We start from the raw sequence: 13,472 nt of genomic DNA, 5'->3' as shown, positions 1-13,472 counted from the left end.
AGCTCTTTGCAAAACATTTGCTAGGGCGCTGGATATCAAAGTATAGTATATTGAAATTTGTACTCTTCCAGGGAGAATGTCAGATGGCTAAAAGATCTTCTGAGCATTTCAAAACCAAAGGTAAATATAGAAAATAATATTAAATTGGCAGATCATGCAAAAACATCTATTAATTTCTCTCCTTAACCTCATCCTATATTTCCTTTATCTAATTTTACAGATCCTCCAAAAGCCATTTGCTGAATTAAATATTCTAAATTAAATACATTTTCATAGCATATGGCCCATAGCATTAGAAACAACTACATACCAATATTCAGAAATTTTTTAGAGGGGTTAACAGTCTATATAAAACGGTCTTGCGCTGTCAGAAGGAAGGATGAAAGCATCTTTGGAATATACGACTGAACTTTACACCTTTTGTATAGGCTTCCTTATGCTCTGTTCTGATAAAGCCTATTTTCAAAATATATCCTAAGGTAGCACTAAAAACCAAAAGAAAAGAAAAAAATCCAATATTTAATTTGCTCCTAAAAAGAACAGTCACAAAACGATAAAGAGGATTTAAGCAGCTTAAAGCAAAAACTCAATATTAACCTTATAACCACCATAGTGGGGGATTTCAATTACATAAACAGGCTTTTCCATTTGTACCAGACTGTAAGGTCCGAAGAGATTTATGCTAATGAAACGGTTTGTTTGCATCATTTCACGGAAAGGCAGTGACAAAACATTACTGTTTTAAAAATCCCTTTTCCTCTCCCGCTTCCACCCCCAAAATATGCTTTATATTCTAAGCAGCACTCACCTAGCAGCTTCCAGGAGTTCGTCCTTCTTGTATTCACCTAAATGATTGCAAAATATCATGCTGTTAGCATTTGGCAGAAGACAGATTAAGAAATGCAGTAGGAAGCAAATACAGAATTAAAACGGAGAAGAGGAGAAAAAAGCCCACACCCCGCTGGGTGATGGAGCTGTGACGTTAGCCAGCTTGTGGAGGCAGCATCACCAGTACCTTGGAGACGGGCAGCAAATTGACGCATCTTCTTGTCCAATCCTCAGATGGAAAGGCTTTCTTCGGACGACCAATGACTGCAAAATCTTGTGTCCAGAAACACAGTCCCGCTGATAACAGCATGTCAGCTGAAGACAATGTCCCCACCCCCTGCCCTATTCAGTATGTCACATTATACTTGGGAAGCATAATAAATTCTGAGACAAAAGCGAGGCAGTGCGGCTTTTTAAAAGGTACAAATTACCGATCTCCAAAGCTCTCACCTGCCTGTTTGAATGGTAATATTAGACTTCACCAAGTTCTTCAGAAGAGCAGTGATTATTTAAAGAATTTCAAATATTATATCATCAGCCACTTCCCAAGAAATTCGCATTTGGAATAAAAAGCACAGACAAAAGAGCATGAACTCTCCAAGAGATTTTGTTACGAGACTCTGAGATTAGAGGTAACCACGAGTAATGTTAAAGCAACATTTACATTTGAAATCCTGAGTTACAAAAGACAACTTGGGAGGGTTGTTGCGTTGCAGGATTAAAATTGCACTTTTGTGAATTTTATTGCGCAATTGTGAATATCTTAAAAAGAGCATGGAACAAGAAGACCTGTGGAAGTAAGGCTGTATTCTACAAAGCTGAATCACGATGACATTGCGCAATACAAATTTAAGGGAATTTCAATTTGGAAATTAGAAAAATAGCTTTTAAGCAGCTTCATGATGTCACAGAGCAGAGAGTATCCTAAGAGCCAAAAAATGCAGGGCTTAAAAAACATACCATACACCGCCTGCCAGAGAATTAAAGCCTCTAACCACAACGCTATAAGAAAAACAGGAAGATGAAGCTTTCCTGCAAGAAAGAAAAAAACCTTTATGCTGCCTCCTATGTCTATTTATAATAAATCTCCAGTGAAAATCTCATTACAGGTGAGGAAAGCTGTTGGGCCATGCCAGACTGGACTGCAGGTAAACTGGAAGGCTCCTCTGGAAACAGTGTCCCTCAACAAAGAACTTCTCTAGGCTGCGGGAGGAGGGCTTGAGTCCTCTCACCCCATCCCCCTGGCTGCAGCTGAGGACTCCTCAGACAAAGGCAGTATCTGCACCTCATCATACTGGTGAATTTTCCTTTCACAAGTGTGTTTAAATGCTTTCTGAAATATATTCAGCTTTGGGAATTCACAAGAACCTGCAGCAAGGAGTTCCACCACGTGACTGCCCCTCACATGATGGGTCTTTTAACCAAGCTGTTCTGTGGTGCTGAACCCCAGCGACGGAGCAGATGAGTTCAACACAAACGCGAAGAACTCAAATGGGCATTTCAAATATAGACTGTGAAGGTTAATTTAGCTTTTGGAAGAATTTATATGTCTGTCTTAAAGAAAACTTGATCATGAAACAAGTAAAATGACAGAAAAAAAAATATTGCACCAGCTTTGTCTTGCCACCACTCTCCAACTTCAACAGAAGGGGTTCCTGCCCTACACAGGCAATTGCCTTTTCAAGCCATCGTGCACGTACCTCTTTTTTTATTTTAACGAAGATAAAATACTGGGCACAGTTGTTAGTGTTTCAAATCAACGGTGAGTGAAAAGCTCTGGCCATCATGTTATGAGGGAAAAAAAGACACTTTGTTCCATAAGTAATGCAGTAGTAATAATCTCAAACAGCTGGATTTCCTGCAGGAAAGTTATTGGCCTGCATTATGTCAACACTTTAGGGACCTAATCAGATTAAAAGACCTGTTTGCACATTCTGGTTTGGCAATGCATCTAGCAGTCCTAACCAGGCTTTTGAATACTATTAGGTTAGACAAGTGTAATAATATTTTTCCTTCGTGCTCAGTAAGTTGATACTTCAAAACACGAAAGCCTTTTCCTCAAATACCTTGATTAGCAAAAGCATTACTGACCAACAGAAATGGAAGGCTGTGCCTCTTGATTTAGAAATGTCCCACTGTATGCCTAAGTAAATCAGTTACTTTTACTAAGTGGTACTTTTTTAAAAAGGTATTTACAGATACCATTGAAATTCATACAAGCAATTCTTGAAATTCATCACAGCTCTCCCACACTGTGATATGGATTAGGAAAACACTATCTTGTAATTGGCTAACTTTATTCCTCTCAAAGAGACGTCACATTTTGCAAAGCAACACCTAAAATTATACAGGCACTTACAGCACACCATCAGGTTCGCTAAAAAAGGCCAAGTGTGCTCCGCAGTGCTCTGCTCTCCTGGCTAGGAACGGGATGCAGGGGAACCCTTCGACCACTCGAGCAGACAGCTGGTGGGATGTCCCTGAGCCAGAGGGCTGGCTGGTGGCATTTGGGAGAAGTGGGTGGTAATGCCCACAGGACCAGCTTCTGCTGGCACAGGCTGCGTTCCCACCAGAGGGCTCTGCCAACCAAGCTAAAGCCGCTTGGCTACGAAGCATATCAAAGGCCATCCTGCAGCATTTGGCCACAGCTACCTAATAAAATATTCATTTGCAAAGCATTTGAAAACAAACCATGCGTGCTCGTGGCAGAGATGAATTTCAAGTTCTGAGCTGAAGTACAGGAATACAGACCATCAACCTCACATAATACTTCTGTTCAAAGAACGTCAACTGTTTGACTTGAACCAAGCTAATAACATCACTTAAAGAGCTCCTTTGGGCAGGTTAGGATTTATAGTTTTGCAAAAGGGCATCTGCAGAACAAAGCGCAGGTAACAGCCTGAATTACACTTCCAAATCTCTTAGCAATTCCTAGCTTTGAGAGAAAAACATCCTTCCGATCACAGTGTCAATACAGAGGATTTTTGGCAGCAATATTTTAGATGGCACAAAGCCTATCTGCCAGAGTTGTGGAAGTTAATGTTGTTAGACCTTGACATGGAAGACCAAAACTGAAATACAAGGCTGCAAACAATTTTTATCTATTTGCTATTTGGCCCTTCCACCATATCTCGGTTCAAACCGTCCTTTCTGTGTTCCATGGCAGGCTCAAACAACACACTGCCACACCACCAGATGCATCCTGCCACACCAGGTAGGTGAGAATTTGCTGGGCATGCCTCCCTTCTCCATACAAGAGAGCCCAGAGCAGCAGCCCAGAAAGGCTGCCACTTCTCAGCCTGGCAGCCCCCAAGGAGAGCACTGGACTTGCTGACCTCCGCATGCTGGGTAGCCCAGAGACAGTTGGCCTGGGAATTTCTAAGGGCAAGGACATAAAGGGTGTGAAACGGGGAGCAGAGAGCTGTATCAAAGCAGCATCCCTGTGCCCATCTTGTCAAGCAAAAGCTGGTAGGTAAGCAGAAACTGCCCAGTGTCTGGCGTTGACTGCATCTGATGAAGTTCATTGCTTGCAGCTTGCCCAGCATCCTTTAAACCATGATGTTCTCTACTCGCCCCCAGCTCCCACTGCTGCTCCATTTATGCAGGAACTAGAAGGTCACCGCTGGTAACCACAGCCAGTCACTGTTTCAAAACACAGCTACCACCAGGCAGCTAGCTAGTCCTATCTCTGACCCCTCCCAGGAGAAAACCAGTTATCTCCAAGACCTCTGAGAAGCTGCTGTGAACTACAGCGACCACAGCTCCACCCGCTATGCAGGCACTGCTGTACCTGGTCATAGCTGCATTTTGCAGTAGCTGATTATCAGCAAATGTCCATAACTATCAGACATCAGTGGCTGCTTGCTCCTGACAGTTAAGCAGATCAATAGCTGGAAGCTCAACTGAGGTATCAGTGGAAGACAGGAGACTTTGCCTTGCAGGAGACAACAGCTGATCAGCAGCTACTTTGAATCCAAGTGAAGCAGATGAAAGTAACTGAAATAAACAGTGAAAAATTTTACACTAGCAAATGGTACCCCACTTCTGAGATATGCAGCAAAAGGACAGGAGCCTGATGAACATGCAATCACGGCCACAGGCTGGGGAGAGAAGATTCATGAGTATCACAGAATGGTTGAGATTGAAGGGACCTCTGGAGGCCCTCTCATCCAACCTTTCTACACAAGCAGGGCCACCTAGAGCAGCCTGTCCAGGCTTTTGAGTATCTCCAAGGACAGTGACTCCACAACCTTCCTGGGCAACATGTGCCAGTACTCAGTCCCTCTGAGCTCGACTCATTAACTTCCCAGGTGGCAATCTCTTCAGGACCTCCTGTTTCTTTCTTGGAAGCTGCAGGCCTAGCAGCATGGGAAGTCAGGGGTGAAATCTTGCTCCATTAGAAAAATACAGCAGCTCTACATCTGACTTTGACCATGTGCAGAATTTGGCTGCCTACCCCAAAAACCTGAACTGCCACTTTTGAAAATACATGTCCCACGCTAAGATTGACAAGGATTTGTGAACAGCCCAGCAGATTTTTTTTCAAATAAGCATTCACAATTATCCAGCAACACAGTGGACATGGGCTCTCTGGCACAGCGGTAGAGACAGCGGGTATCAGAATCTCTCCTTGTTCCTCATTTAAGTGTTTCTGGTGCCCTTCCAACGAGGTACTCTGCTAGAACAGGAATGCATGGGGCTGCTGGGAAAACAGGATCAGAGTCCTGATGCAGCTCGGGGGCTGAGAACTAGTTTTTCCCTCAGATTCATGACTTCATCCAGCTCAGCCCGGGGCCACCCAAATAGGTCCCCAAGAATGAAAAGCCTGGGCAAAATGGTATGGAGAAGAGGGAGAAGAAATGGAGGCTCTGCATTTGAGCTGGCATTGCTACAAAGAAAGTAATCTGTGGACCAGAATCCAAACAGAGTTTAGCAAAGAACTAAATGCTGGAGAAATAAATTAAAATATACCCTTTTTCTGACCCTCCAGGACTTCACAGATCTATGAGCGAGCAATGAGCCCAAATCCACATATGTCATCCCTTTTAATCCACTGTGATCTTTCGAGTAATATTTAAATATTTAAACAAATATTCAACTTACAATCAGAGCATGAGGCTTTTAGTGCTTGTGACAGACTACTAGGTTTTGGGGTTTTTTTAGGGCAGGTGGTGTTTTCTTTTTTGATTTTTTTTTTTTTTTAAACACCGTTTTTCTAGCACACTTGAATTTTAATTTCAATATAGCTGCTTTTCGAAGGGTTCAATCACTCCATTAAAATACTCATCAATTGTTTCTTCCCCATTTAACTTTTCTTGGAAGTAAAGCAAAAGGTGAGACTAAAATATGGAGTTAAATAAGAGCAAGGTATTTTTACCATTCAAAAAGCACAAGGTTGTGGGAATAATTGCCTGACACAGCAAACCAACTTCAACAATAATAAGAATAAAAAAAGACATATATGTTGAAATAATATCCTTTGAGAAAAGGCATTTATAACTAAGAATTACAAGAAACACATGAGAAGGAAGAGGAACAAAAATAACTTCAGATTTTATTATTATGCTCCTTTATGTCCCACTTGTTTGGGGTAATTTCTTTATGCCTCTTGCACTTCTCCACTCAGCTGCTTCTTACAAGTAAATAGGCTGACTTTATAGGCTGTCTAATAGGCTCGACCAGGAACACAGCAAGACCCTAATTTTAAGCTCTTGTCACAGGTGAAAAACAGCAAAGCAACTTCACTATATGCAAGTGTGACAGAAAAGCAACTCAGGAGATAATGGCTCCAAGAACACGTTGCAGACAAAGGGGAATGTTACCAAGGAGAAAAGATTTGGTACCTTAACTCTGCCTCTTATGTTGGAGATGAGTCAGGAACCATGTATGTGGATTGAAATTAGCCATTTGAAATAGAAATTTAACAATTGAAAATGGCTCAGCTAGTGGCAAAGTACTTTTAGGGACATGTTTTAAAGTAGGGTGGGAATTAAAGAAAGGAGCAAACATAATTTGGTTTTGGCTACAAACCACTGAGCTAGCAGCATCCTACCCAAAATAACTTTGTTAGGTGGACAGAGCTCGAATCCAGAGCATTCCTGATTTAGTCTTTTAGAAACAGAAAGCTGGATCTCTCCTAAGGCCTGGCAGGAAGCAGCACATCAGGAAATCTGCAGCTTTCTATAGCGCAGATTGGCAAAACCTCTGCTAGGGTCTTAAGTGATGGAAGAGGTTCTTGTCTATTAAGCCATGAATTCAAAATACATATGTTACATAAGCATACATAAGATAGAGCAGTTACTAAATGCCGACTTCATAGCTAAGTATAAACTGCGTGTATGTTATGGGGTTTGGTCACTAAAAAGGATTAGGTGGTATACCAAAACGGGTCTTCGGTGCACATGCAATTATAGCACCATTAAGTTTACATTTGGCATGTAACATACTTCTGTTTCTCAGAGGAGCTCTTTTCAGTGGTGCTGACCTATTTGTTGAAAATGCCATCAAATTTCCTTCACCATACAGCAGCAGGAAGATGAAAAAGGCCCTTTGTCAGAGGGTTTCAAGTTTCGTAACTCTTAAATCGTAAGATACAAAGATGGAGCTAAGTCAATCACAGCAGTCAAACAGAGGAATCTTCCTGAACATGCAGTGAAAGGACATGACACACACTGCAAGACCATAATAATAATTAAAGTCAACAACCCAATGAAGCAACAAAAAACCATCCCTAAAACTACCCATCATGTGGTAATCCATATAGTCATCTTACCTTCAACAATGCTATCAGACCCTACAACTCATTCTCTTTAGCATATCTATACAAGTAGTTTCAATTTGCTCACATTAGTGCGTGCTACTCATATAAACACCATGCAAGCATCCATTTTTCTATTTGTAGTGTGAAAAATATTATTTTCAATACAACTGCGCTATTTCAGAATGCTATACTTTTCTTGAAGACACGCCACCACTCACCTGTCGTGTCTTCAGACTGAGATCGGAAGAAGAAAAAGAATTGCAGAATTTCAAAAGACTGGGAAGAAAATCCAAACCTTCTGCAATACAACACACACTGGTGAGAAGGAAAAACTGAAGGGGTCGAGGCTCATTTTTTCAAAGTACAATACTCATGAGATGTCTTGTGAAATACACATGGAAAAGGAAAGCTGATTGTTTTTTTCCAGAGCTGTTGAGCCCCATCACCCACCCCTTCATGCCTAATGCAAAGGCAACATTCCCATGGCTCTCCCTGTTCCATTAATTTCTTGTATTAATTCCAGCTATCAGCAAAAACAAGCCTCCACTGTAACTCCCACTACTCTAGCCATGCTCCACATTAATAACTAATAAACTGTGCTATTCCATTTTTTCAGCAACTACTCCTTTCTCATTTCTGTAATATGTATTTTTCTCTCCGGGATTTCGAGGAAATCTTTCCAAAGAAAGACAAAGGACTAAGAAACTCCCTTTGTCAAAGACTTGAGTATAGTATAAGTGGATAGATAGCTGAGTAGTATATCCAGAACCAAGCAGGAGAAATAAGATGCTTTCATATTAGTGCATCCTTTTCAAAAGCCAGCTCACTCCCCTGTCCTTCCAAACAACCTCCTCAAACAAGGAAATTACTTCATCCCTCAGAATATTCTCTAAGGAGAAACCATAGAAATCCCTGCTTATAATTGACACAAAGCATAAAGAAAACTAGCTAGAAAAAAATATAGATAACACTCAGGAAAGCTATAGTGTATAAAAGCAAGCTCCAAAAATTATGCTCCATCACCTAATCTTTTGAAAAGAACTCCGAAGTGAACATTAGCAGACTCAATTTTGCAGTCTCCCTGATTTTTCCACTGTAGGTAAAACATGCTAGCAAGCTGGGGACACTGGCTGAAAATCTATAGCTGGATTCAAAATTGAAGCATTTATTCTAACCAAAAAAATCTATACTCTCTTATATACAAAAAACATGACAGATTTTGTACTAAAAATTTGTACAGATTTAAAGAAGTGTTTGCTAAGAAATGAATGAGACACATAAAATGTATATATGTGCCAAAGTATTTTTTTACCGACTTCTAAATTTTTTTACTGAACAGTACAATCCTTCCTCTGTAGATCTGAAGCTGCCCCATGTATCTAAACAGTCTACAAGCTTGAGAAAACAGAGGCTGCCACCTCATAAAAAAATGCACGTGTGTCGCCACACTTACCCTGAAGCACATGCCCTGGAAGGAACTCAAATCCACTTAAATCACTTCTCTACCTCCTAGGCAAAAAACATGAAACATTTCCTATGCCTGCCAGGCCACAGAGTAGCAGGAGGAAACACAGGGCAAACCTGTGGAACACATAGCAATGAAACCACCCAGCTGTATTTTGGGAGTTAAAGAAAACCATGCCACAACATTATCTTTATTACCAAGAGCAGAGATACTGGGCAGTGGGGAGAGAGTCAACTCATTTTTATACAACACTTAAGCAAAGTACAGCAAGTAAATCCTTACCAAAAGAATGTCAAAACAGAGGTAATAGATTTTGTTATAATGAACAACTTTGTCATGCCAAACAGGAAACTAATCTGTCAACAGTTCAGTTCAAATATTTTGAAAAATATGCATTTCCCCATAACAAAAAAAGTAATAAAATAACCCAGCCACTTTTCCACTTATATTAAAGCTATATAAGTCAAATAATTTTGCCTTGCTGCTATGGGCAAAATTTTCCCTCCCTGTGGGTTTTTATTTGCCAGTTAAGAATCAAAAGACACTTGGAAAATAAGGAAAAGCTGGGGGAGAGAGGAACCAGCAGCATGACTGGAAACAGGATATGTGGATTGATATGAAAGACTCATGTTAGTACCCCAGAGTAAAGAAGAGCTGTGTTTGGTTTGGATATGTCCTTACGCTCCCTTATCTTTCCCATCAGATCCTATGATACAGAGAATATATAATTAAAAGTGACGGTTCTCTTTGTTTTGTCTCATTTTTAAAATTTACCCTTAACGCCTTTTCTGAACACGTTTGCGCACTAGCAATTATCAGTCATGATAACTCAGAAAAAGCTTTGCCTGATCTGAGTGGTGGTGAGGTCTCTGGATGCTCGCTCTGGCAAAGAGCTGCTCTGTGCCCTACAATGTGACTAAGGGTGTGTTGGAAGAGGAAAGAAAGTTTGGATTTATGGAAAATGTTCGGAATCTGAATCTGCAAACTGCTGTTCTCACTAAAAAATATCCATTAAAACACCAGCTGGGGGAAAATAAATTTGTTATTTACATTCAGGCACTTTTTGCTACTCCTGTTGGAATAACATACCACAAGATGGAAATACAGCAATAATAATATCTAATCTGCCAAATTGCAAAATGTCTAGCTGTGAAGGGTTACGTTACTTACCAGCAAGGAAAGAATAATGGAAATGCAACATACAATTCAAGTTTTGCAAACATTTTCAGTGCCTTATACCAGCCTCACTCTTTTAAATGCTTTGCTAGTTAAATACCTGATAGAATAGAATAGTTCAGTTGGAAGGGATCTACTATGATCATCCAGTCCAATTGCCTGACCAGTTCAGGGCTGACCAAGTTAAGGTGTGTTGTTAAGGGTATTATCCAAATGCCTCTTAAACACTGACAGGCTTGGGGCATCGACCACCTCTCCAGGAAGCCTGAACGGGTGTTTGACCACCCCTTCAGTAAAGAAAATTCTTCCTAATGTCCAGTTTCAACCTCCCCAGTGCAGCTTTGAGACATTCCCACGTGTCCTATCACTGGACACAGGGAGAAGAGCTCAGCACCTCCTTCTCCATGACCCCTTCTCAGGAAGCTCTAGAGAGCAACAAGGTCACCCCTCAGCCTCCTTTTCTCCAAATCACACAAGCCCAGAGTCCTCATACGTAATAGGTTTACACATATGATTTCTTAAAAAAAAAATAACTCACTGCCCTAAACGACAATATGTTTCACTACAAAGACTGGAAACAATAGCACTACAGGAAAAAAGAAGGCTGATAGAAGGAAAAGGATACTAACTCATTAGAGAGAAAAGCTTTAGTTCACCAAACTATCACTGTGTTTCACCTCCAAAGAGCTGCTCCAAAGAGCAGCATTCATTCTTCGATTTTTCATTTATGCACAGAAAGTTTCATCAGATGCAATACAGGCCTGCCTGTTCAGGAGACACCCTTTCTATGGAAACCAGTCACCTGTTATGTCCAGCTTGACACTGTTGGTACACCATGTGCACTTTATTTCTATTGCACTGGAAAACTAAGTACCAGGACTTCACTTTCACAGGTATATCCACGAATAAAGCACCTTCCAAACCAGATGTTTCCTCTTCATTGCGGGCCAGAAAGGAAATATAGAAACTGCATGTACTCTCAGCACGACAGCTCTGCAGGTTTCTATGCAGACCTGCAGTGAAAAGTAGTTTAATTATGTTCTGCATGAAGTAGGAAAAATACTGCTTCCCATTCTCAGTTAATTTCAGTAATTCTCACTAGATTTAAAGACTCTGCTTACCTCAAATATTTCAAAATATAATTGGCCAAAAAGTATTGCTACATTCCTCATTCATCACAACCATTAATGATCTTAAATATCCCCAAGAAAATACATTTAAATGATCCTCTTATTTGGTAATAGGATTATCAGCAGCTCCCAAACCAGCCTATTTTGCCAATGGCTTCATTTCAAAGTTACTCTGAGGTATGCTTAAATTTTAACTTGCAAAAAAGTGGTGTTTTAAGCCTCCATTTGACCTAAAATGAAAGAGGATCATGCAAGAGTTAGCACAGGTTTTCTCTGCTGTGTCCTAGGTGTATTAGTTTACCGTGAGCAAGTCATTATGACCACTCCTTCCAGAGAGCACATACCATCAAGGAGAAATAATACTGTACCTTCCCTACCAGCAGCTTAGGATTCCTGCTTATCCATTTCTGTTAGAGCCCAGTTACTGATGGAGATGGCGAGACGTATCACTGACAGATCTTGCTTCCTGACACTGACTCTCCTTTTTGCCATTCTCTGAGCATATCTCAGCAAAGCAGAGCAAACACAGGTTATAAAAGAACTGGGTCTGTCTTCAGAGAGCTGTACAATGAAAACTGCAGGGAGGAAGAACAAACTCCCAGAGAAAGGACAGCTCCTGCTGGATGACGTTGTGCCATTAAAACAGTTCTAGCGTATATGTATAGCATAGCATCCTTTACCACAATCAAAATGGTTTTGGATTTGGATGAAGGACACAAGGCTGAAAAGGAACAGGCAAGGAAATATTCAAAGAGAGGGAGTACTGAAAGCTTCTGGTTTCCCTTTTTTGCATTCAACAGTCATACCAGCAGTCTTGACCCCTGGCTATGGGCTATCTAGGAGTCAAACAGGGTAAGACATCAGTCTTTTTGTCAAGACAGTTTTTTTTTTATTTACCATTTTGGCCCAAATAGAAGGCCATGCTTAGATATGGAAGCCCTCATCATTCTTGAACATATAGATGGTGCTTCTAAGAATCAAGAGGTGTCCTCTGGCAACATGAACCATACTTGGAAGCAGAGTACTTTCAGCTTTTAGGGTGGGATTCCTGGCCAGCAGCTAAGAAGCAGGGTCTCAGCAGTCACACTCCTCTTTTCCTTCTCCCTTTTCTCAACTTCTCCAAGATGCTGCCGCTAACCTTAGCAAAGAGAGAATATCCTACAGGGGAAGATAAAGCCACATATGGTAAGAGCCACAATGCACATAAGTCATAAATTATTTTTACTCTGACTTGCTAGCTCTCCAGGAGGAAAACACTCATCTGCCATCTTGCAGTAGTGCAGACAGACAACAGTGGGTGGATTCCTGAGATGGAGCTATGTTTTCCCTGCCAGTTATCAGGAATAGCTTTCCCTGTATAGCTCAACATGACTTCAAGAGAAAAAAAAAATCCATGAAAGGCAAGATTTACTGGGTAATTAGACCAAGAATTTCTAGAACTCTCATCAAGTTCTCATCTAGCTCCCTGAGGATACCGCATCATTTGAAAAGGAATCACTTAAAATACCTATCTTTCAGATTTGCAGGGAAGACCAGCATGAGTTGCAATACAAACACAGAAATGTTATTCTCTCCATTCTTAGACAAGTATTGGATTTAATATATGAATATGCTGCTGATTTTTGTTAGTGTCTTACTTTGCTCTATCCATCCCTCTAATTTTATCAAGCTTTTTTTTTTCTTTTTACATATAATAAAAGAAACAATTGCCTTTTATCTACTGGAAACTGGGAAAAGTTGTTTATCAAAGATTTCTTGCTGTAACTGCTAAAAATGAAATAGAACCTGAGCACCTGCCTTCAAAGGAGAAGTTATTTTTCTGTGTTCTGTCAGAGAAAATAAATCTTTTACTTCCAGGGCAATGGCTGACAACAGACTAACCTGCAAAGCCACATATGAAATAGTGCATCACTGAGAAAATAATGTCTCTTCACTTGGGTCTGCTTTGCCACATATTTTTAGAATGTGTAACAAGAACAAAAAGCTAATTTTCTCTATAACTGCAGAATGGACACCCCAGTTTTTGGATGGTTCTGCTAACTGGCAGCAGTCTCAGCACCAGATTACCTGTTCAATTTCAGCCCAGAATTGCCTTTAACAGATGAAATTTACT

General features: G+C 40.6%; 1 protein-coding gene across 1 annotated transcript in view; it reads right to left on the bottom strand.

Annotated features, from left to right (window-relative positions):
* TNKS (tankyrase) overlaps nt 1-13,472 on the bottom strand; it is a gene marked incomplete at its 5' end in the record, with an annotated part of 142,870 nt that overhangs the window by 66,012 nt on the left and 63,386 nt on the right. The window contains one exon of the mRNA XM_035890405.1: nt 809-845. Within this exon, the coding sequence (XP_035746298.1) occupies nt 809-845 (37 nt within the window). The remainder of the gene's footprint in view (nt 1-808; nt 846-13,472) is intronic.

This window comes from Egretta garzetta, unplaced genomic scaffold, assembly GCF_000687185.1.
Source record: "Egretta garzetta isolate BGI_Z169 unplaced genomic scaffold, ASM68718v1 scaffold32, whole genome shotgun sequence".
Taxonomy (NCBI): domain Eukaryota; kingdom Metazoa; phylum Chordata; class Aves; order Pelecaniformes; family Ardeidae; genus Egretta; species Egretta garzetta.
The sequence above is the reverse complement of the archived record's forward strand: the minus strand, read 5'-3'. Positions and strand labels throughout refer to the sequence as shown.